At 43.2% G+C, this 24006-nt stretch overlaps 1 protein-coding gene across 1 annotated transcript in view; it reads left to right on the forward strand.

The window, feature by feature from the left end:
• LOC139376125 (histone-lysine N-methyltransferase 2C-like) overlaps positions 1 to 24006 on the forward strand; it is a 133598-nt gene that overhangs the window by 58176 nt on the left and 51416 nt on the right. Inside the window, exons 15-31 of the mRNA XM_071118336.1 lie at positions 5232 to 5348; positions 6398 to 6502; positions 6637 to 6741; positions 7156 to 7337; positions 9421 to 9585; positions 9692 to 9798; positions 9923 to 9997; positions 11091 to 11303; positions 15072 to 15194; positions 15826 to 15951; positions 16116 to 16246; positions 19080 to 19293; positions 19427 to 19519; positions 21147 to 21194; positions 22011 to 22145; positions 22267 to 22299; positions 22458 to 22589. Coding sequence (XP_070974437.1) covers positions 5232 to 5348; positions 6398 to 6502; positions 6637 to 6741; positions 7156 to 7337; positions 9421 to 9585; positions 9692 to 9798; positions 9923 to 9997; positions 11091 to 11303; positions 15072 to 15194; positions 15826 to 15951; positions 16116 to 16246; positions 19080 to 19293; positions 19427 to 19519; positions 21147 to 21194; positions 22011 to 22145; positions 22267 to 22299; positions 22458 to 22589 — 2104 coding nt within the window. The remainder of the gene's footprint in view (positions 1 to 5231; positions 5349 to 6397; positions 6503 to 6636; positions 6742 to 7155; positions 7338 to 9420; positions 9586 to 9691; positions 9799 to 9922; positions 9998 to 11090; positions 11304 to 15071; positions 15195 to 15825; positions 15952 to 16115; positions 16247 to 19079; positions 19294 to 19426; positions 19520 to 21146; positions 21195 to 22010; positions 22146 to 22266; positions 22300 to 22457; positions 22590 to 24006) is intronic.

Genomic DNA, 24006 nt, shown 5'->3' on the forward strand with positions numbered 1-24006 from the left:
GCGTGCGTTTTGGGCAGGTTAAGCAGCACCATACTGTGTGTCAATCAGGATGTCAGACTGCTGGGGGGTTGTGAAGAGACTGGACTGGGGAATCGAGGAGGAGGGATTTGGGGGGAAGATTCACAGAATGTAGACTCGTTTGACAGTCGTGATTAGGCCCCAGCAGCCACCAGCACCAGAAAAGTGTTGACAGCATAATGGAGTTCAAATGGCCTGAATAACATTAGAGAGGTCCTCTGTCAACAGCCTGGACAGAGAGCCTGGACACTTGCTGTGTTACAAAGGCTGTCTCTCATAGTGCTGAGCGATTTAACCAACATTTTGTTTAGTTTTAGTTTTTTAAACAACTAATTGACCGATGTAGGTTCAATAATTTTTTATTACATGTATTTTTTTATTTTTTTTGTGAGCTCAATGCACGCATTGATCCAGCCTGAACTGTGCAATGTAGCAGGTGCATAATGTGGTAATTAACTACAATGACCATAATCCATTGCACATCTACTTGTCCGGCCTGTGTTTCTTTTACACCTGCTACAGAAGAGACAGAAAGAATGCATGATTGTGAGGGGATATTGAGAAACAACAGGAAAGTAATTCTGCTTTTGCAAGTTGATCAACTTGTAAATGGGGCGGCAGGGTTGCCTAGTGGTTAAGAGCGTTGGACTAGTAACCGGAAGGTTGCAAGTTCAAACCCCCGAGCTGACAAGGTACAAATCTGTCGTTCTGCCCCTGAACAGGCAGTTAACCCACTGTTCCTAGGCTGTCATTGAAGATAAGAATTTGTTCTTAACTGACTTGCCTAGTTAAATAAAGGTAAAATTAAATTTAAAAAACTAACTTTTGAGAAAATCATGTTCAATGTTTTAGTACTACTAATGGAGAGCCCTTCTTTGTCTATACCAGGTATTTCCAATTACGCGCAATTCCGTCAGGGGTACGCCAAATAAAAATGTGAATCACATTTCCAAACAGTACATTTATATTTTCCAACATTTGGGTGACTTTTTTTCTCTCGCCTGAGTAGCCTCGTTTCACTGCCAAAAATAAAATTAAACCATCTATTGTTCAGCGAAATAACAAAACAATGTCAAATACAGGTAGCCTAGTCAAATAATTAACATCCAATCACGTTAACCGTTACTCTCTCGCGGGAATTCCACTAACGGTCCGTATGTAGCTAAACGTAGCTGCTGCTCATTCAGTTTGCTCCAAAATTGATAAAGGGTTAAAAGAAGTAAGGCCCGTGTCCATAGAGATGCATACCAGCTCTACTGGTAGTACTGCTACTACCAGCTCTACTGGTAGTACTGCTACTACCAGCTCTACTGGTAGTACTGCTACTACCAGCTCTACTGGTAGTACTGCTACTACCAGCAGTACTACACCTGCACCTGTCGACGACAAGTTGTCCATCCAATGCTAGTATCAGTAATTCTACATTTGTTGCTAGCCCAGCTAGCATAGACGCTGACAGTTGTGAGTCTGATGCAGCCGAAAAGCTACTGCCCCCTTAACCGGGAAAGCACCGAACAACAGACAGGGACATTGGACCGTCGAAGAGGCGCAAATATGATGAGAACTACATTGATTTGGGGTTCACTTATATTGGGAGTAGTGCCTTTCCTCAGCCATAGTGTGTTATATGTGCAAAAGTACTGTCTCACAACTCGATGAAACCTTCACTCTTGCGCAGACATTTAGAAACAAAACATGCCAATTTGAAAAATAAGTCACGGGAGTTTTTGAGCGACTGTTATATGTCCGTTAAGTTTATGGGGGGTAAATTAAGGAAGACTTCCTCTACTGCAAACCGCTGGAAACCAGGACAACAGGAGAGGATATTTTTAAAGTACTGGACAGCTTTGTGACATCAAATGGACTTTGGTGGTCAAGGTGTGTTGGTATCTGTACAATTACGCAGGTACTTTCCCGAAACGGATGACACAAACAACTGGATTCTTTATCCCTTTCATGCCCTGCCTCCAGTCCACTTACTGATATCTGAATAAGAGAGCCTCATCGAAATTGCAACAAGCGGTTCTGTGAAAATGTAATTTAATCAGAAGCCACTGACAGATTTCTAGATTGGGCTGCGCTCAGTGTATCCTGCCTTGGCAAATTGCACTGTTTAGACACTGATGCCCTTTGCAACCACATACCTATGTGAGAGTGGATTCTCAGCCCTCACTAGCATGAAATCTAAATACAGGCACAGACTGTGTGGAAAATTAATTATACAACCGAACATTGCAGGGTTATGTGCATCCTTTCAAGCACACTCTTCTCATTAACCTGTGGTGAGGTATTCACAATTGTTGATGAACAAAAGTTTTATATGTAAGATGGTTAAATAAAAAGCAAAATTATTATTATTATTATTTGTGCCCTGTCAACGAGCTGGGTTGTGACAACTCACTCATTCTTATGTTTAATAAATGTATCGTATAGTGTGTGTGTGGCAAGGATGGCAAATAACATTTGAGAGTGCGCTGACCCTGGTGCTAGAGGGGTCATGCAGCTGGAGGTTGAATGTTTGAAGGTGTACGGGACTATAAAAAGTTGGGGAACCACTGGTCTATACCCATTCAGCATTGTTCACACCATCTTAAGCCTTAGCCCCACCTATCTCTTTAAGTGTTGATCGGAACGTTCTTCACTAACATCTAAGACATCTGAGAGAGAACAGCTCACTGAACATTACTCGCCCAAGCAGAGCTGGTTAGGCTGTTATGTTATCCAGAGCATTGGTGACTGCAACTGTGCTGTCAGATTGTCCATTTGTAAATTCAGAGCGTTTCGTGTTGAGGGCACACTGGACACTGGCCAATAAGTAGGGTTGATCCGAAAGCTCTGACCTCACAACGACAGTCAAGCACCCAAGCTAACTGGCTAACATTGGCTAGCTACTTCCAGACACATAATGAGAACACCCCACTCTGATCATTTTACTCCCTCTAGCAGAGCTGGTTCGGCTGTTTTCATGTTATCCAGAGCGTTTGTGACTAACTGTGCTGCTGGCAACAATTTAATTACGCTTTGTTGCGTTTACTTTGGCAGACCAATCCAAACTCCTCTCTTGGCATGTCCAGCCCCCCATTATCTCAGCCAATCATGACCAGCCTGAAGGTTGCTCACTTTTTCTGTGGCTAAACCAACTAGGCTCGTAATTTAACAATTTTGATAGTTTGATATTAAGGCACATGAAAGTTCACATGTTAGAGAAGGCATTTCTGCCAATAAATGCATTTTGGTAAAAAAAAAATGATACAATTTGTTTTACGTCCAAACGGCTCGACTGAAGTCGTGACTTGCAACATACGGCCTAGTTTCCTGAATCAGGTCACAAATAGTGATTTTTGTCAGACAGCATAGGTAGCAGCTCTATAGAGGAGAGATGACTAGGAATGAAATAATAAAGTCATCAAATAAAACAAATGTAATATACAGAACTTAAATATTTTATCAAGGTAATGTGAATAAATTATGGTTAATAAGTGATAATCAGTAATGAGCAGTCACTACCACCATGGGACCTTTTAATTGTTTTATTCTGTGTTACGGCATCCAAACCACATTTATATAATCAAACCGAAAACGAACCGATCTCAAAAAGCACTAATCGCTCAGCACTAGTCTTTCAGAATGGTGCAGGAGAGATGATCCTATTACTGAGAAAGATGAACACGTCAAGGTGTCTTATTTTGAGAAATGGGTTTTGTGTTGTCACCGCTGGACTGCCTATGTACTGTTGAGTTGTGGAATGTGGAGACTGAAGGGGTACTCTACAAAGCAGGATCAATGAGTTAGCCAGCTAAATATTCTGAAGTAACTTTATTTTTAACATAAGCTTAACATGGGCTCGTTCTAATTGACTCAACAAACAACACATATACTGAACAAAAATATCAAAGCAACATGTAACAATTTCAACGATTTTACTGAGTTATAGTTCATATAAGGAATTCAGCTGAAATAAATTCATTAGGCCCTAGTTTATGGATTTCACATGACTGGACTGGGGTGCAGCCATGGGTGGGCCTGGGAGGGCATAGCCCACCCACAAAAGGGCTTTATTAGGGACAGAAATACTCCTCAGTTTCAACAGCTATCCGGGTGGCTCGTCTCACACGATCCCGCAGGTGAGGAAGCCAGATGTGGAAGTCCTCGACTGGCGTGGTTACACATGGTCTGTGGTTGTGAGGCTGGTTGAGTGTACTGCCAAATTCTCTAAAACAACGTTGTAGGTGGCTGATGGTAGAGAAATTAACATTCACGGCTCTGGCAACAGTTCTGGTGGACATTCCTGCAGTCAGCATGCCAATTGCACGCACCCTCAAAACTGCATGTTGTTGTCTGATAAAACTGCACATTCTAGTGGCCTTCTAATGTTCCCAGCACAAGGTTCACCGGTGTAATGATGCTATTTAATCAGCTTCTTGATATGCTACACCTGTCAGGTGGATGGATCATCTTGGCATTGGAGAAATTGTCACTAACAGGGATGTAAACAAATTTGTGCACATCATTTGAGAGAAATACGTTTTTTGTGCATATGGAACATTTGTGGGTTTTTTTTATTTCGCTAATGAAACGTGTGACCAACACTTTACATGTTGCATTTATATTTTTGTTCAGTATAGAAGTTGAACTTTAAAAAACTAAAATAATCTAAGTTAGCTGACTAACTCATCGATCCTGCTTTGTAGTATGCCGCTCTAGCTGAATAAAGAAAATAAAAACAAATTGCGTTCTCAATTTTCTTAAATCAGAAATGGCAGCTTTTTCCCCCTGCATCAATTTGTTTTGTAGCTTGAATTAAGCACTATTCTAAGATGTGTTAAATATTACTACGGATATGAAACCATTTCATATCCGTGCGCAGGCGTTGCAATGTTCTACCTACCATCCAAGAAAACACCACTGAATGGGAAAGGACATTACCTCTGTAAAGTAGACCAAGCTGCTGTTCCTGTTACCTCACTAGATACCAGCAGCCTCATAGCTCAACAGCTCTACAGTGGGTGGAGGAGAAGTCCCCTATGGCAAACTTTTTAATTAAGCTGACTTCATCGATCACAGTCTAGCAAGTGAGGACCTGTGTGTGTGTTTTTCTGTATCTGACTGTGAACACAAATCTTGAGATTGTTTTTGTGTGTGTTTCTGTGTGTGTGATCCGGTGTGTGTTGAGAAGGAGTCCTGAGGTCCTGAGTCCTGTGTTTCTGTTGCAGGGTCGGGGGTCAGGCTTCCCCGGGAGGAGGCGACCCAGAGGGGCTGGTCTGTCGGGCAGAGGGGGTCGGGGCCGAGCGAGAGGGAAGAATGGAGCCAGTCCCACAGTCAACCCTGGGGTAGGCTATGTCACCTGTCAACCTGATCTCTTTAGTTCACACTAATCCATTACAATTAACTGAAAGACAGTTTTATTACTAGTGTTGGGAGGAAAAATTGACAGTTACATATCGCAATATTATTTTGGATGTTATTAATGCTGGGGCTCCCGAGTGGCGCAGCACCTAAGACACTGCATCTCAGTGCTAGAGGCGTCACTGCAGTCCCTGGTTCAAATCCAGGATGCATCACATCCGGCCATGATTGGGCTGTCATTGTAAATAAGAATTTGTTCTTAACTGACTTACCTGGTTAAATGGAGGTTAAATAAAACATTTTATAAAAATACTTTGGCTCCAAGTATCGATTTTCTGGGTAGCATTAGCTAGCGCTAGTCGGCTGTACCTGCGCTAGAACTGTAGTATTTTTCATCCTATAGCTTGTTCGCCATCTTAAAAAAGAAATAGTGAGCCAACGTGTTTTCAGCACTTTGATTTTCATGACTGATCAAAACAAATGTTCTAATGCCCTCTCCTGTCTCTGCTGCAGACATATACTAGGCAATATGTTTCGAACATCAAATTGCAATAAAATTACAGTATCCAATCACAATACATATGGGATCGTTTGAATTGCAATACATATTGTATCGGCACCTAAGTTTCGTGATCGTATCGTGAGGTCCCTGGCAATTCCCAGCCTTATTTATTACCCATAAACCTCCTAGTTTTCCTGGTGTATTGTAAACAGTAATCATATGTTGTGGATAGATTATTTGCTGCAGCACAAAAACAGACTCACCCAGTGGACATGTTACTCCATACCACAGCGTGACACAACATTTGTGTCAGAGGCAAATGCTAATCAATAATGCTATCCAGGCAGTCTCTTGTAATGCTGACAACTTCACATGCTGTAAAATAATCTGTAAGTATTTCCGCCATAAACAGAGATGTATACCTCTGCAATATTGGTTTAGAGACAGAAACACTTCACTTTCATGTAGGGAATATCACAGGACTCAATCCTATCTAATGCTGTGTTTGTGCTCATGCTTCATAACATACAGGTCACCACCATGGAATCACCTTACCAGGTGAAGGAGGAAGAGGAGAATGCCATGCACAACACCGTGGTCATATTCTCCAGCAATGACAGCTTCACATTGAAACAGGTGGGCATCTGTTTGTGTACAAATTATACAAATTATACATTTCCTCTATTATTCGATTAGTTTCTTTTACCATATCACAGTTCAACTTTGATTCTCTAGTATCATGTGTACACTCCATTTGTTTCCCCTCTCAGGACATGTGTGTGGTGTGTGGGAGTTTTGGGCTGGGTGCAGAGGGTCGTCTTCTGGCCTGTGCCCAGTGTGGGCAGTGCTACCACCCCTTCTGTGTTGGCATCAAGGTAAGTACCCCGTCCTTTACAGTGGCATTTTCTCTGAGATCTTACTGACGATTCTGATACTACATACGAGTAGGAAATGTGGGAACCCCACAGATTACTGGCCTTAGGGTTAATCATCTATTGATTTCAAAGATTTTAACCTGGCTATGACTGACTGACTCAGTATGTGAGTATCAACTGGATTAAACGGGCCATATAAACTCTGTAATCACAGGAAGCTCAGCTCAAGTTGGTTCCATCCTTATCTCTTAATGCTGCCAATTACTGCAAACAAAACTATTTAGTGTAGCTCGGCAGCACAGTGATATATCAATGTCCTTTACTATGGGATCTTCTTAAAGAGATAAGCGCACACAATTTGGACTTTTGCCAATATACTCTCACACCACATCTGACCCTGTCCTCTCCTTCCAGATCACCAAGGTGGTGTTGAATAAAGGCTGGCGCTGTCTGGAGTGTACAGTGTGCGAGGCGTGTGGCCAGGCCACTGACCCGGGCCGTCTGCTGCTGTGTGACGACTGTGACATCAGCTATCACACCTACTGCCTGGACCCTCCGCTGCAGAACGTTCCCAAGGACAGCTGGAAGTGCAAATGGTGTGTAGCTGACTCATCTGTTCATCCCCTCAACCTCTTCCTATTACGATAACGTGGCTGTGTCCCAAATAGCCCCCTATTCCCTATATAGTATAACATCAATATTTGATGTATCTAAGCAAGAAGTCAAAGTACCAACTAGAGGTCGACCGATTAATCGGAATGACCGATTAATTGGGGCCGATTTCAAGTTTTCTTAACAATCGGTAATCTGCATTTTTGGAGACCGATCATGGCCGATTACATTGCACTCCATGAGGAGACTGCGCGGCAGGCTGACTACCTGTTATGCGAGTGCAGCAAGGAGCCAAGGTCAGGTGCAAGCCAGCATTAAACGTATCTTATAAAAAACAATCAATCTTAACATAATCACTAGTTAACTACACATGGTTGATGATATTACTAGTTTATCTAGCTTGTCCTGCGTTGCATATAATCGATGCGGTGCCTGTTAATTTATCATTAAATCACAGGCTACTTCGCCAAACAGGTGATTTAACAAGCGCATTTGCGAAAAATGCACTGTCGTAGCACCAATGTGTACCTAACCATTAACATCAACACCTTTCTTAAAATCAATACACAAGTATATATTTTAAACCTGTATATTTAGTTAATATTGCCTGCTAACATGAATTTATTTTAAATAGGGAAATTGTCACTTTTCTTGCGTTTCGTGCAAACGGAGTCAGGGTATATGCAGCAGTTTGAGCCGCCTGGCTCTTTGCGAACTGTGTGAAGACTATTTCTTCCTAACAAAGACAGCCAACTCCGCCAAACGGGGGATGATTTAACAAAAGCGCATTTGTAATTGTTGCACGAATGTACCTAACCATAAACATCAAGGCCTTTCTTAAAATCAATACACAGAATTATATTTTTTTAAACCTGCATATTTAGTTAAAAGAAATTAATGTTAGCAGGCAATATTAAACTATTGAAATTGTGTATTTTCTCTTGTTCATTGCATGCAGTGTCAGGGTATATGCAACAGTTTGGGCCGCCTGGCTCGTTGCGAACTAATTTGCCAGAATTTTACGTAATTATGACATACATTGAAGGTTGTGCAATGTAACATAAATATTTAGACTTATGGATGCCACCCGTTAGATAAAATACGGAACGGTTCCGTATTTCACTGAAAGAATAAACCTTTTGTTTTCGAAATGAAAGTTTCCGGATTCGACCATATTAATGACGTAAGGCTCGTATTCCTGTGTGTTATTATATTGTAATTAAGTCTATGATTTGATAGAGCAGTCTGACTGAGCGGTGGTAGGCAGCAGCAGGCTCGTAAGCATTCATTCAAACAGCACTTTACTGCGTTTTGCCAGCAGCTCTTCACAATGCGTAAAAGCATTGCACTGTTTATGACTTCAAGCCTATCAACTCCCGAGATTAGGCTGGCAATACTAAAGTACTTATTAGAACATCCAATAGTCAAAGGTATATGAATTACAAATGGTATAGAGTGAAATAGTCCTATAATAACTACAACCTAAAACTTCTTAACTGGGAAAATTGAAGACTCATGTTAAAAGGAACCACCAGCTTTCATGTTCTCATGTTCTGAGCAAGGAACTGAAATGTTTTATTTTTACATGGCACATATTGCACTTTCTTTACTTTCTTCTCCAACACTTTGTTTTTGCATTATTTTAACCAAATTGAATGTTTCATTATTTGAGACTAAATTGATTTTATTGATGTATTATATTAAGTTAAAATAAGTGTTCATTGTTCATTCAGTATTGTTGTAATTGTCAAATTTTTACATATATATATATAGATAGATAGATAGATAGATAGAAATCGTCTGATTAATCGGTATCGCCTTTTTTTGGTCCTCCAATAATTGGTATCGACGTTGAAAAATCATAATCGGTCGACCTCTAGTACCAACAACAACAACTTATTTGCCGTCTCCTCACACAAAAAAACCTATCCCTTTTCTCCATGAATGACCTAGTTCATTATTTCTCAATGTCCTGTACTGTACTTAATGTACATCCACCTAAATGTACTCAGCTATTCATTGACACCTGTCCTCACTCCTTCTCCCCTCCCCTGTTTCCTCCTGCAGGTGTGTGTCCTGTACCCAGTGTGGTGCCACCTCGCCAGGCCTGAGGTGTGAGTGGCAGAATAATTACACCCAGTGCGCCCCCTGTGGCAGCCTGGCGACGTGCCCTTTCTGTCTCCAGGACTACAGCGAGGGAGAGATCGTGGTGCAGTGCCGCCAATGCGACAGGTGGGCATTGCTACAGTACTAGCTAAGCCTGCCGTAACCTATATTTATTGTCTGTTATTTTGAATCATGGTAACCGAAACCCCAACCCCTTCTTCCTCTCCGATAGGTGGATACATAGTTCCTGCCAGGGTCTCCATTCAGAGGAGGATGTGGAGAAAGCAGCAGACAGCAGCTTTGACTGCACCATGTGCCGAGTCCACAAGGCCTCCAAGGGTAAGGAAGCACTACATACAGTATAGCCTTCTGAGTCCTTGCAACTGTATCTGACCCTCTCAGGCATCTCGTGTATTGCAGCCAATTACTCATTGGCTTTTGTGTGTCCTCACTGCATCCACAGCGCCTGTGTCCAAGGCCAGAGAGTCCATTGAACCGGCAGTTATGACGCAGATTCTCACAAAAGCTAAAGACATGGGTAAGAACAATGTCTGCTTTTGGTATTTATTTATTTAATAAAACAAATATATTCACCACATTTCAAAAGTTTGGGGTCACTTAGAAATGTCCTTGTACACAGCATTGTACGAGATCTTCAGTTTCTTGAGAATTTCTCCCCTTCATTTCTCAGAACAAGAGTAGATTGAAAAACTTTTTTGGTTCTGGTCATTTTGAGCCTGTAATCAAAGCCACACATGCTGATGCTCCAGATACTCCACTAGTCTAAAGAAGGCCAGTTTTATTGCTTCTTTAATCAGCACACAGTTTTCAGTTGTGCTAACATAATTGCAAAACGGTTTTCTAATGATCAATTAGCCTTTTAAAATGATAAACTTTGGATTAGCTAACAACGGTTGCTGATAATGGGCCCCTGTATGCCTCTGTATGCCTTTCCAGCTACAATTGTCATTTACAACATTAACACTATTTCTGATCAATTTGATGTTATTTTAATGGACAAAAAAAAATTGCTTTTTTTTCTCTTCAAAAATTTAATTTCTACGTGACCCCAAACTTTTGAACGGTAGTGTATCAGCTTTAATATTGCAAATAGATTGTGGCTTCTATCAATGTAATTGTCTGCATAATTTGCAATCCCCCACATATTCCCCCATATATATTTTTTATAAATAGATATTTTATATTTATTATTCTTTTTTATATATATTTTTCTTTTTCTCCCCCTTTTATTATTTCCCCTAATCCTACCACCCCTCCCCTAATTGGAGTAAACTAATGGACGACAACACTACTACTTCCAGCTTATACATACTATATACATTTTACCGGCTCAGTATATTTCAGTCCCACCCTTCAGCTCCCCTCAACCCCTCCCATCTATCTCTGAAGACCATCCAGTTTTGATTTCTATTTGCCATATGCTTTTAGTATTTGTTCTGTCTGGAGATCGAGACATTTCTTCTTCTCTGAGATTCCTTCTAGGTCTTTGACTTAATGAAACCTTGTTTTAATCCCATTGAACAGTACTGTACATTCCACACATTCCAGTTCATCTAGGATGTTCAAACAGCACCATAACCTTGTGGAGTGTGTGTGTGTGTGTCTTTCAGACTTGGTCAGGACGTACACTCAGGATGGCGTGTGTCTGACAGAGTCAGGCTTGTGTCAGCTCAAGAGCCTGACGGCACCTGCGTCGCGGCGTAGGAAACCCAAGCCCAAGCTGAAGCTGAAGATCATCAACCAGAACAGTGTTGCAGTGCTGCAGGCCCCCCTGGACCTGCTGTCAGAACACTCCCGGGACGAGGACATGGAGGACCACAGAGGTGCATGTCTTTAAATAAGAATGTGTTCTTAACGGACTTCCCAGCTTAAATATAGGTTAACTGACCTAAATACAACAAGCCTGTTAGAAAACACTATGGGATAGTTTCCCAGGGCACAGATTAAGACCCTCTGAAACGGCAATTGTCCTTCAAGTTCCTAAATTCCAATGACGCTGACAGCAGACGGTTAGGTGGTGGCGTAGAGTTGTGGAGCTAAATTCCACAAATTGAAAAATCCACAATTTCAATTAGGCTAATCTCTTGAAGTTGACTGGAGTTGAAATGGGATTGACCCTGGGTGCTGTAGCTTGGGGGTAGAGTGGTCTGTTAGTCCGTTCTGCAGACTGGCTGTCTCCTTATCACCGCTGTCTGTCTCTCTCTCTGTCTCTCTGTCTCTAAGAGCTTTAGTAGCATGGGAAACATTATGTTAACAGTAAATTAATTGACAGTAAACATTACACTCTCAAACTTTCTCAATTGCAAGGCTATGCTCACTGACTCATACATATTCAAAGCTTTCCTTAAGTTTGTGTCAGTCACAGTGGTCAGGTATTCTGCCACTGTGTACTCTCTGTTTAGGGCTAAATAGCATTCTAGTTTGCTTTTTTTTATTTTTTATTCTTTCCAATGTTCAAGTAATTATCTTTTTGTTTTCGCATGAATTGGTTGGGTCTAATTGTGTTGTTGTGCTGGTGCTCTGTTGGGTGTGTTTGTGTTTGTGAACAGAGCCCCAGGACCAGCTTGCTTAGGGGACTCTTCTCCGGTTCATCTTTCTTTAGGTGATGGGTTTGTTATGGAAGGTTTGGGAATCGCTTCCTTTTAGGTGGTTATAGAATTTAACGTCTCTTTTCTGGATTTTGATAATTCACGGGTATCGGCCTAATTCTGCTCTGTATGGATTATTTGGTGCTTTACATTATACACTGAGGATATTTTTGCAGAATTCTGCATGCAGTCTCTCAATTTGGTGTTTGTTCCATTTTATGAATTATTTGTTGGTGAGCGGATCCCAGACCTCACAACCATAAAGTGCAATGGGTTCTATAACTTATTCAAGTATTTTTAGCCAGATCCTAATTGGTATGTCGAATTTTATGTTTCTTTTGATGGCATAGAAGGGCATTCTTGCCTTGTCTCTCAGATCGTACACAGCTTTGTGGAAGTTACCTGTGGCGCTGATGTTTAGGCCGAGGTATGTATAGTTTTTTGTGTGCTCTCGGGCAACGGTAGATGGAATTTGTATTGGTGGTCCTGGCGTCTGGACCTTTTTTGGAACACCATTATTTTTGTCTTAACTGAGATTTACTGTCAGCGCCCAGGTCTGGCAGAATCTATGCAGAACCTCTGGGTGCTGCTGTAGGCCCTCCTTGGTTGGGGACAGAAGCACAAGATCATCAACAAAGCATGAGAAGACTTTGCCTTTGTTTTGGTTTGTTTGTTTGTCAATTAGGGCGTGCAGGGTGAATAATTGGTCTGTCGTACAGTAATTTGGTAAAAAGCCAATTTGACATTTGCTCAGTACATTGTTTTCACTGAGGAAATGTATGCGTCTGCTGTTGACGCATATCCCACGGTAGTTATTGGGGTCAAATTTGTCTCCACTTTTGTAGATTGGGGTGATCTGTCCTTGGTTCCAAATATTGGGAAAGATGCCAAAGCCAAGGATGATATTAAAGAGTTTATGATTTATAGCCAATTGGAATTTGTGGTCTGTATATTTTATAATTTCATGTAGGATACCATCAACACCATAGGCGTTTTGGGGTTGGAGGGTTTGTATTGTGTCCTGTAGTTCATTCAGTGGAGAATCCAGTGGGTTCTGGTAGTCTTCAATTGTTGATTCTAAGATTTGTATTTGATCATGTATATGTTTTTGCTGTTTGTTCTTTGTTATAGGGCCAAAAAGGTTAGAAAAGTGGTTTACCCATACATCACCATTTTGGATAGATAACTCTTTGTGTTGTTTAGTGTGCTCCATTTTCCCAGAAATTCTATGGATTCTTCAATTACATTGAGCTGATTTCTGATGTGTTGTTCCTTCATTTTTCCGTAGTGTGTTTCTGTATTGTTTTAGTGATTCACCATAGTGAAGGTGTAGACTCCGGGTTTTCTGGGTCCCAATGGAATCTGTGAGGTGAAATATACTGTTTACACCTTCACTCTTACAGTGGAAAGTTTTGTCCAGGAAGTTGTCTTAAAGGGATTGAATTTGTTGTTGCCTAATAGTTTTCTGGTAGTTTTCCCCACTACGCTCTCTCTCTCTCTCTCTGTGTGGCGCTCTCTCTCTGTGTGGCGCGCTCTCTCTCTCTCTCTCTCTCTCTCTCTCTCTGTGTGGCGCGCTCTCTCTGTGTGGCGCTCTCTCTCTCTCTGTGTGGCGTGCTCTCTCTCTCCCTCTCTCTCTCTCTCTGTGGCGCGCTCTCTCTCTCTCTCTCTGTGTGGTGCGCTCTCTCTCTCTGTGTGGCACGCTCTCTCTCTCTCTCTCTCTCTCTCTCTCTGTGTGGCGCTCTCTCTCTCTCTCTCTCTCTGTGTGGCGCTCTCTCTCTCTCTCTCTCTCTGTGTGGCGCGCTCTCTCTCTCTCTCTGTGTGGCGCGCTCTCTCTCTCTCTCTGTGTGGCGCGCTCTCTCTCTCTCTCTGTGTGGCGCGCTCTCTCTCTCTCTCTGTGTGGCGCGCTCTCTCTCTCTCTCTCTGTGTGGCGCGCTCTCTCTCTCTCTCTCTGTGTGGCGCGCTCTCTCTCTCTCTCTCTGTGTGGCGCGCTCTCTCTCTCTCTCTCTGTGTGGCGCGCTCTCTCTCTCTCTCTCTCTGTGTGGCGCGCTCTCTCTCTCTCGCTCTCTGTGTGGCGCTCTCTCGCTCTCTGTGTGGCGCGCGCGCTCTCTGTGTGGCGCGCGCTCTCTCTCTCTCTGTGTGGCGCGCGCTCTCTCTCTCTCTGTGTGGCGCGCGCTCTCTCTCTCTCTGTGTGGCGCGCGCTCTCTCTCTCTCTGTGTGGCGCGCGCTCTCTCTCTCTCTGTGTGGCGCGCGCTCTCTCTCTCTCTGTGTGGCGCGCGCTCTCTCTCTCTCTGTGTGGCGCGCGCTCTCTCTCTCTCTGTGTGGCGCGCGCTCTCTCTCTCTCTGTGTGGCGCGCGCTCTCTCTCTCTGTGTGGCGCGCGCTCTCTCTCTCTCTGTGTGGCGCGCGCTCTCTCTCTCTGTGTGGCGCGCGCTCTCTCTCTCTGTGTGGCGCGCGCTCTCTCTCTCTCTCTGTGTGGCGCGCGCTCTCTCTCTCTCTCTGTGTGGCGCGCGCTCTCTCTCTCTCTGTGTGGCGCGCGCTCTCTCTCTCTCTGTGTGGCGCGCTCTCTCTCTCTCTCTGTGTGGCGCGCGCTCTCTCTCTCTGTGTGGCGCGCTCTCTCTCTCTCTCTGTGTGGCGCGCGCGCTCTCTCTCTCTCTCTGTGTGGCGCTCTCTCGCTCTCTCTGTGTGGCGCTCTCTCTGTGTCTCGCTCTCTGTGTGGCGCTCCCTCTCTCTCTGTGTGGCGCTCCCTCTCTCTCTGTGTGGCGCTCCCTCTCTCTCTGTGTGGCGCGCTCTCTCTCTCTGTATGGCGCGCTCTCTCTCTCTGTGTGGTGCGCTTTCGCTGTGTGGCGCGCTCTCGGTCTCTGTCGCTCGCGCTCTCTGTCGCTCGCGCTCTCTGTCGCTCTCGCTCTCTGTGTCGCGCGCTCGCTCTCTTTGTTTCTCTCTCTTTCTGTGTCTGTGTCTCACACCTCTCTCTGTCCCTCCCATTCCTCTCTCTCCCCCACTCACAGATGCAGACCTCTCTCTGGACTGCGAGGGGAAGTCGGACTCGAGCCCAGAGCGAGAGCCAGCAGAAGATGAGTCCAAGGGGGCAGACGGCAGCAAAAAGAGGAAGAGGAAGCCATACCGGCCGGGTAGGGCACCTGATTGGAGGAGACAGCTCCTCTGGAGCTTGAAATGGTGCAGTACGTGCCCAGCGCTGTAGCTTGCCATAGCCCTCAATACACAGCCAGCCAAGCTCAGGGATGACAAGACAAGGCCTCAGAAGGAAAGAAAGAGGGCTTATTCTAGGGGTTATAAATTGTGTTTTCTCTGGCTCCCGAGTGGCGCCGCGGTCTAAGGCACTGCATCTCAGCGCTAGAGGCGTCACTACAGACACCCTGGTTCGAATCCAGGCTGTATCACAACCGGCCGTGATTGGGAGTCCCATAGGGCGGCGCACAATTGGCCCAGCGTCGTCCGGGTTTGGCTGGTGTAGGCCGTCATTGTAAATAACAATTTGTTCTCAACTGATTTGCCTAGTTAAATAATGGTTACATTTAAAAAAATATATATATAAAATCTAGGTTGAAGATGTTTCCTTCTCTAGTGAAAGCATTGAGATGTGTTTTTTACCTCCCAACAGTAATTTCTTAATAAAAACAGATCTTATAGCATTCTAATAAAAAATAACTTGTATTACAATTTGCATACTTTACTTTCTTAGAACCAGCTATCTTAGAACTTGGCTATGTGTTGGTTCATTGTTGAATATCTCTTTCTCAGGCATCGGTGGCTTCATGGTGCGCCAGCGGAGCCGTCCAGGCCAGGGCCCAGGCAAGGCCAAACGATCCCTGAGCAGGAAGGATTCTTCTGGCTCGGTCTCTGAACCGCCCACAGGAAAAGAGGAGGGTGAGTTCCCACACATCTACGGATGTGTGATCAATTGCTTTTGTCTGAATATCCTATTTCTGCCTCGTGAAAATAAATTGTTGAATAAAATGCCCAAGCATGCATATGCAGATTCTATATTTGAACGGATCAGGTTCTGACCTACTCTTCGGTGCCCACTGCAGGCTGGGGAGAGATGCTGCCTGATACCCCTGTGGATGAGACGCCCCATGGGCCAGATATCCCGGAGAAGATCAAGAAACGATATAGGAAGAAGAAAACCAAGCTAGAGGAGGCCTTTCCCACCTACCTGCAGGTCAGTCCCACATCTACAGTCCCTTCAAAGTATTCGTACCTCTTGACTTATTCCACATTTTGTGTTACGGCCTGAATTCATAATGGATTAAATCTGTAATGACAAAAGTAAAAACATGTATTTAGAAATGTTTGCACATTTATTGAAAATGAAATACAGATCTCATTTACATAAGTATATTCACCCCTGAGTCAATACTTAGAAGCACCATTGTACAGCGATTACAGCTTTGAGTTTTTGGGGGGGTAAGTCGCTAAGAGCTTTGCACACCTGGATTGTACAATAGTTGCCCATTTATTCTTTTTTTTAAATTCTTCAAGCTTTGTCAAGTTGGTTTTTGATCATTTCCGGAGAGCCGTTTTCAAGTCTTTTTAAGACAATTTAAGTCAAAACTGTAAATAGACCACTCGGGAACATTCAATGTTGTCTTGGTAAGCAAATCCAGTGTATATTTGGTTTAGTGTTTTAGGTAATTGTCCTGCTCAAAGGTGAATTTGTCTCCCTTGTTGCCAGTGGTGGAAAAAGTACAACATTTTCAGACTTAAGTAAAAGTAAAGATACCTTAATAGAAAATGACTCAAGTGAAAGTCACCCAGTTAAATACTACTTGAGTAAAAGTCTAAAAGTATTTGGTTTTACAAATACTTAAGTATCAAAAGTACATGTAGTTGCTAAAATATACTTAAGTATCAAAAGTAATTACTAATCATTTAAAATTCCTTATATTAAGCATACCAGACGGCACTATTATTATTATTTTATACGGGTAGCCAGGGTCACACCAATACTCAAGACATTTTAAAAACAAACATTTGTGTTTTGTGAATCCGCCAGATAAGAGGCAGTAGGGATGACCAGAGATGGTCTCTTGAATTGGACCATTTTCTGTTCTGCTAAGCAAAATGTAAGATACTTTTTAGGAATGTAGTAAAGTAAAAATGGTCAAAAATAGAAATAGTGAAGTACAGAAAGAAAAAAATGTCCAGAAACTTAAGTAAAAATACTTTAAAGTACTACTTAAGTACTTTAACCACTGCGTGTTGTAAGCAGGATGTATGTTTTGGACAGGTTTCCTTCTTTTCACTCTGTCATTTAGGTTAGTATTGTGGAGTAGCTACAATTTATTTTCTTTTTTGTAACTTTTATTTATGTTATTGAACCATCCTCAGTCTTCTCATATCACAACCATTAAACTCTGTAACTGTTTTAAAATCACCATTGGCCTTGTGGTGAAATCCCTGAGTTGTTTCCTTCCTCTACATCAACTGAGTATCTGTGTAGTGACTGGGTGTATTGATACACCATCCAGAGTGTGATTGTTAATGTCACCATGCTCTAAGGGATTGTCAATGTCTGCTTTTTAATTTTTACCAATAAGTGCCCTTTGCGAGGCATTGTAAAACCTACTTGGTCTTTGTTGTTGAATCTGTGCTTAAAATTCACGAATCGATTGAGGGTCGTTGCAGATAATTGGATGTGTGGGGTACAGAGATGGGGTAGTCATGTTAACCACTATTATTGAACACAGAATGAGTCTATGCGATTTGTTAAGCACGTTTTAAATCCTGAACATATTTAGGCTTGGCATACATAACAAAGGGGTTGTATACTTAGTGACGCCATATAATTCCACTTTGAGATTATGGGGTATTGTGTGTAGATCAATCTCACTTTTATCAATAAAAACATGTAGGCTGTAACATAACTAAATGTGGTAAAAGGGGTGTGAATACTTTCTGAAGGAACGGTACGTTACGGCTGACATTTGTCTCAGGGTTTATGGGATTTGGAAGATGTGTCAGTTAGTTTTTTGTTATAACTGAGGGAATATATTTAGCCATGATTCCCTGGCATAGTTGTAAGGTTACAATTAGGCAAAAACACCACTTGGTGCTAGGCACAGTGTTTGGAGTAGAGATCGTCTTGCTGCAACAACAAAAAACATGTTATTAAGGGACCTCCGTATGCAGTTAATTGTCAGAATAAGCTGCCAACCTAAATGTCAACCACTTTCTTTGAGGCAACCATTCATAGATGCAGGAGCACACTGATAGCCTGGAACGTCATATTGCATCTTCATAAAATGTCGATTTACCTCCCCCAATGGGAGGCATGAGAATACTCAGCATTCTGCCTGACAACTTAAAGATAGACCATTGGAGATGGCAGAAGCCCCGTTTGTGTGCTCTCAAAGTGGGAGGGAAGGCCTCCAAGACTTGATCTTAAAGGATAGCTAAAATCCTCTACTCTGATCATCCTTTTGTTTGGGGGTTCAACATACTGTATGTACGCTAGACTACCTTGCTCGCTCTCTCGCTTGCTCGTGCTCCTGCTCTCGCTCGTCTCAAACCCAGAGCTCTGTGTCACCTTGTGTTGGCCAAAACAGATGAGATGTGAGGAGGTGCATTAAGCCATGGGCATCTGTCACTACTGGTCTGTACTCAACAGCAGGAGGGCACAGAGACCGAGGAAAACATAAAGGACTCCCAACACAGAGCACATTGGATTAATTATTGAGTTGGTTAGCAAGGCTTTTAATGTCCCAGCAATGTGGGAGGCTGCAGCAGTCACGTGATGTGTCTGTCCTCTGCGAGATAAAACGTTACTGATGGGGAGATAGACATGGCTCTATCTACACTGGTAGAGGGGGAGAGAGTCCACTGACGCTAGTAAAAAGAAAAATCTATATATATTTTAAGTATTTGAAAGGATGGATCATGTCACTGTGCTTGTTGATGAAAGTCCCATGGGGAAGGTGGGAGATAAAGGTTGACAGTTATCCTGAAATATGGTGGGTCTATGGAGAAGTGACCCGTGTTGTGTGCCTTTCTAGGAGGCGTTCTTCGGTAAGGACCTGCTGGATAAGAGCAAGCAGAGCAGGCAGCAGGCGGTGGAGTCTGGGCTGCTAGAGGAGGGCCAAGCTGGGGCTGGAACCGGGCCCCAGGGGGACAGGAAGCATCCCACCACCAGCATCATGGACCCATCCTCAGATCCCCTGCTCAGTGCCACCTCAGCCTCGTCCAGACCAGACGTACCACCAGGACCACGTATGTACTACACAGATGCAGATGGAGGCACAGACGCACGCACGCACGCACGCACACACACACCACACACACTTGTCCGTTGATCCATACCGTGGTTTCTGACTGTCATGTCTGCATGTCTTCTCATCCACAGAGCCCTCTGAGGAACCTCTAGTGGATCTGTCTGAGGTTCTCAACACGGATGCAGACCTCCTGAGGATGCTGGGGAAACAGACCGGTGACTCTGGTATGTCACTGATCTTTTTTTATTTGATTTCACCTTTATTTAACCAGGTAGGCCAGTTGAGAACAAGTTCTTATTTACAACTGCGACCTGGCCAAGATAAAGCAAAGCAGTGCGACACAAACAACAACACAGAGTTACACATGGAATAAACAAGCCACAGTCAATAACAGTAAAAAAAAAAAAGACTATATACAGTGTGTGCAAATGGCGTGAGGAGGTAAGGCAATAAATAGGCCATAGTGGCAGAGTAATTACAATTTAGCAGATTAACACTGGAGTGATAGATGAGCAGAGGATGATAAGCAGATGAAGGTGTGTAAGTAGAGACACTGGTGTGCAAAAGAGCAGCAAAGTAAATAACATTATGGGGATGAGGTAGGTAGATTGGGTGGGCTATTTACAGATGGACTGTGTACAGCTGCAGCGATCGGTAAGCTGCTCAAATAGCTGATGTTTAAAGTTAGTGAGGGAAATGTAAGTTTCCAGCTTCAGCGATTTTTGCAATTCGTTCCAGTCACTGGCAGCAGAGAACTGGAAGGGAAGGTGGCCAAAGGACGTGTTGGCTTTGGGGATGACCAGTGAGATATACTTGCTGGAGCGCGTGCTACGGGTGGGTGTTGTTATCATGACCAGTGAGCTGAGATAAGGCAGAGCTTTACCTAGCATAGACTTATAGATGACCTGGAGCCAGCGAGTCTGGCGACGAATATGTAGCGAGGGCCAGCCGACTAGAGCATACAGGTCGCAATGGTGGGTGGTATAAGGGGCTTTGGTAACAAAACGGATGGCACTGTGATAGACTACATCCAATTGGCTAAGTAGAGTATTGGAAGCTATTTTGTAAATGACATCACCGAATTCGAGGATCGGTAAGATAGTCAGTTTTACTAGGGTAAGTTTGGCGGCGTGAGTGAAGGATGCTTTGTTGCGAAATAGGAAGCCGGTTGTAGATTTGATTTTGGATTGGAGATGTTTGATATGAGTCTGGAAGGAGAGTTTACAGTCTAACCAGACACCTAGATATTTGTAGTTATCCCTGTATTCTAGGTCGGAACCGTCCAGGGTGGTGATGCTAGTCGGGCGGGCGGGTGTGGGCAGCGAACGGTTGAAAAGCATGCATTTGGTTTTACTAGCGTTTAAGAGCAGTTGGAGGCCACGAAAGGAGTGTTGTATGGCATTGAAGTTCGTTTGGAGGTTAGTTAACAGTGTCCAAAGAAGGGCCAGATGTATACAGAATGGTGTCGTCTGAGTCGAGGTGGATCAAAGAATCACCCGCAGCAAGAGCGACATCATTGATGTATACATCTCTGAGGCTGTCATAGTGGGTAGAGTTTACTGCCAGCATGGGATGTCTTGCCGTCTGTCTATTAAAAATGGCTTTTCCAAGGGTTAGGGTAAGGATAAATTCTCACCAATTTATCCTTACCTCCACTACATTTTTATTCAGCACATATTTGTCACATACTTTTCAAAATGATTTTATTCCTTTTTTAGTTGTTTTATCTTTATTTGTCATTGTTTCAAGTGTTTTTTATTCATTTATTTCCAGTTTGATTTGCTTGCTCTGCCTCCAGTATTCTGTTTTATTCACTCATCTTGTGTCTTGGTTTCGGTTCCATTCCTGCAGGTCTTGATTTTTGCCCTTTCCAGGTTGACTCCTCATCTCCTCCTTTTGGTAAGGGCTCTATGGCCTTAATAGCAATAGTACATTATCTTTGTTACTGTGTTCACCTGTGCTCTCTGACGCTCTTACGCTACATTTCACCTGGTCTACAATGGCCTCTCACACAAAAAGTTTTCCAATCCTTTGTTTGGTTACAGTTCTGTTTGTGAAGTACAAATTCCAGTCTAACTGACAAACGCTAAAGGGATTCAAATTGTCACCAAAACAAATGGTCAGGGACAGAAAAATAGCCATTTAGAGGCAGATTATTTGGAGAGAGTGAGAGGCCTTGGTGAGTGGCCTTGCATTTTGTGGTGACAGCGAATGTCTCCGTCTCTCTCGTCCCTGTTCGGTGATTGGTGAAGAATAGGTTCTTAGCAACTCCACTGAGGCCAATAAAATTCTGCATCCTTGGTTCTTTCTCAATAATCACTACTTTTATGTAACTTAAAATGCACTTAGTATTTCTTCACCTCAAAAAAAAGCCTTGGTGACTCACAGTTCGCAGCAGTCGTCCTGACGTTGATGGATGGATGGTTGTAATGTGTTTCTTTGGGAGTAGATTAGATGTGAGTAGATGTATAGTAGATTTAAAGATTCATCTCAAAATATAGTCATCATGAGTAATTCTGCTAAGCGTGCACCGTTGCTTATTATCTTAATTTAATTTGCACACAATGTAGATATCCCCCCGTAATTCAAATGAGTCGCAAAGCTTATTAGCCAGATAAAGTTCTGATTGCGTCTAGCTTTGAAGTGAGTGGACCATGCATAGTTTTTGATGTGTATTTTTGCTTGTGTGTGTCTCTCTTGTGTGTGCTTTCTCAGCTGGTCTGGACATTGGGCCCTTGACAGACCGCTCCCCAGCGCGCGTCCATTCTCAGTCCGGCCGCCGGACTCCCCGTACGCTCCCAGATGAACATCTGGACGGGATCTTCAGCCCAGAGCTGGAGATGGCTGATGGTCAGTACAAGACCTGGTGGTCAACACGTCTGTATTTTAGCCCCTTCATATTCAATTCACTGCTTGGTATAACTCTGATCAGATGAATAATCTGTGTCATTTATTTTTCTTCTGGCATCAGAATCGATTCTCAGCAAACTATACAAAATACCAGGTTGGTTATTACGCTTTTTTTTTTTTATCACTATATCGTTTCCCTCATTCAGAGAACCAGGGTTATACAGAACTGAACATTACTGTTGTCTGTCTATCAGTTTTAACTCTACTGTCTGTATTAGTGTTAATGACTGTCTCTGTTGCTGTGCCCTGTAGAGCTGGAAGGGAAGGACGTGGAGGACCTCTTCACTGCCGTCCTGAGCCCCAGCACCAGCCATCCACCACAGATGCCTCAACCCCACGGCCCACCTGGGGAACCAGGAACCAGCCTGGTACACCCTCACGCAGGTATGACTCTCATCAAGGTCCTGTAGCAGATACTGGCAGTATTTCGCTCTCCTCTGATGTTTTGATAAGACTAGGGCTGTTACAGGGACGTATTACTACCACACCAGCATTCACAAGTCATGACCACAGTCAAATGCCATGTGACCGTTTAGTCGCGGCTTCTCCAAAACTGTGCTCTGATGCCGCTGATGTTCATTAGTAGCCCACAAAAGTTGCTGAATGACAGTGGCTAATTGCCTGGTACTCTGCGCTCTATTTTTCCTCTAATCATTCTGACGTAAATGTAATCAAATTCAATCAAACACGTCATGAGAGCCCATGAGCTCATGTTACGCAACATTTATGTAGGCTATGCAAGAACACAGTTTTGATGGCCTCTATTTAAAAGAGGAGAATCCCATCAGCTTTCTATAGGCTAGGGCTGGGCGATAAGTCAATATCAATAATTATTGAGGTAATTACTTCCCTCAATAACGATATAAAAACGCTTAGATTCATTTTCGATAATGCCGATATAGAATCATTAGGTACAGCAGTCCATTTCACCTCTGACGCAGCAGGAACATGCGTAGAAGTGACAATATGCACATGGAGAGGTATACGCCCACTCAAAACCACTTAGCACCTCGAGTGATGGAGTAGCTACTATTAACCACGACAAATGAGTGAAGTAGGCGAAAACGGTGGCAGTGATAGCCATGGAGAAGGAGCAGCTTCCAACAAAGATATTATTGATAAAAAGGGTTAAACTGTTTCAGTAATTTGGAAGTGGTTTGGCTTTTTTAAGTTCGACAAAGAACAGAGCAATGTTCGGTGCAAATTGTGCCGTAGGCAGGTGACTACGAAGTCTGGTAATACGATAAACCTTTTTCAACATCTGAAGCGAAATCACTCTTTGGAACATGCAGGAAGTTTGAGTTTGTGCCACGGTATTGATCAACGTCCGTCAAGCACCAGCCAAAATAGGGATGTTTGCCCGACGCAGTCAACACTGACAGCGTTTATGCCCTACAAACAAACATCGAAAAGACAGACATCACAAATGCCATTATGTATTGCATTGCTAAGGACGTGCTATCAATTAGCACAGTCGAAAAGGAAGGTTTCAAGAGGCTTATCAATTTAAGACGCCAGGTACGTGCTCCCTAGCCGCAAACATGGAACAATTTTCCTTAAAGTCTAATTTTATGTGTAGCTCACATAATAAAAATGTAACTTTTATTTAACTAGGCAAGTCGGTTAAGAACAACTTCTTATTTACAGTGATGGCCTATCAGGGAACAGTGGGTTAACTGCCTTGTTCAGGGGTAGAACAACAGTTTTACCTTGTCAGCTCAGGGATTCGATCTAGTAACCTTTCGGTTACTGACCCACACTCTAACCTGCCTAGTGGTTTGTTCAGGCATTAGGCATACTT

This window comes from Oncorhynchus clarkii, chromosome 20 (genome assembly GCF_045791955.1).
Source record: "Oncorhynchus clarkii lewisi isolate Uvic-CL-2024 chromosome 20, UVic_Ocla_1.0, whole genome shotgun sequence".
Lineage (NCBI taxonomy): Eukaryota > Metazoa > Chordata > Actinopteri > Salmoniformes > Salmonidae > Oncorhynchus > Oncorhynchus clarkii.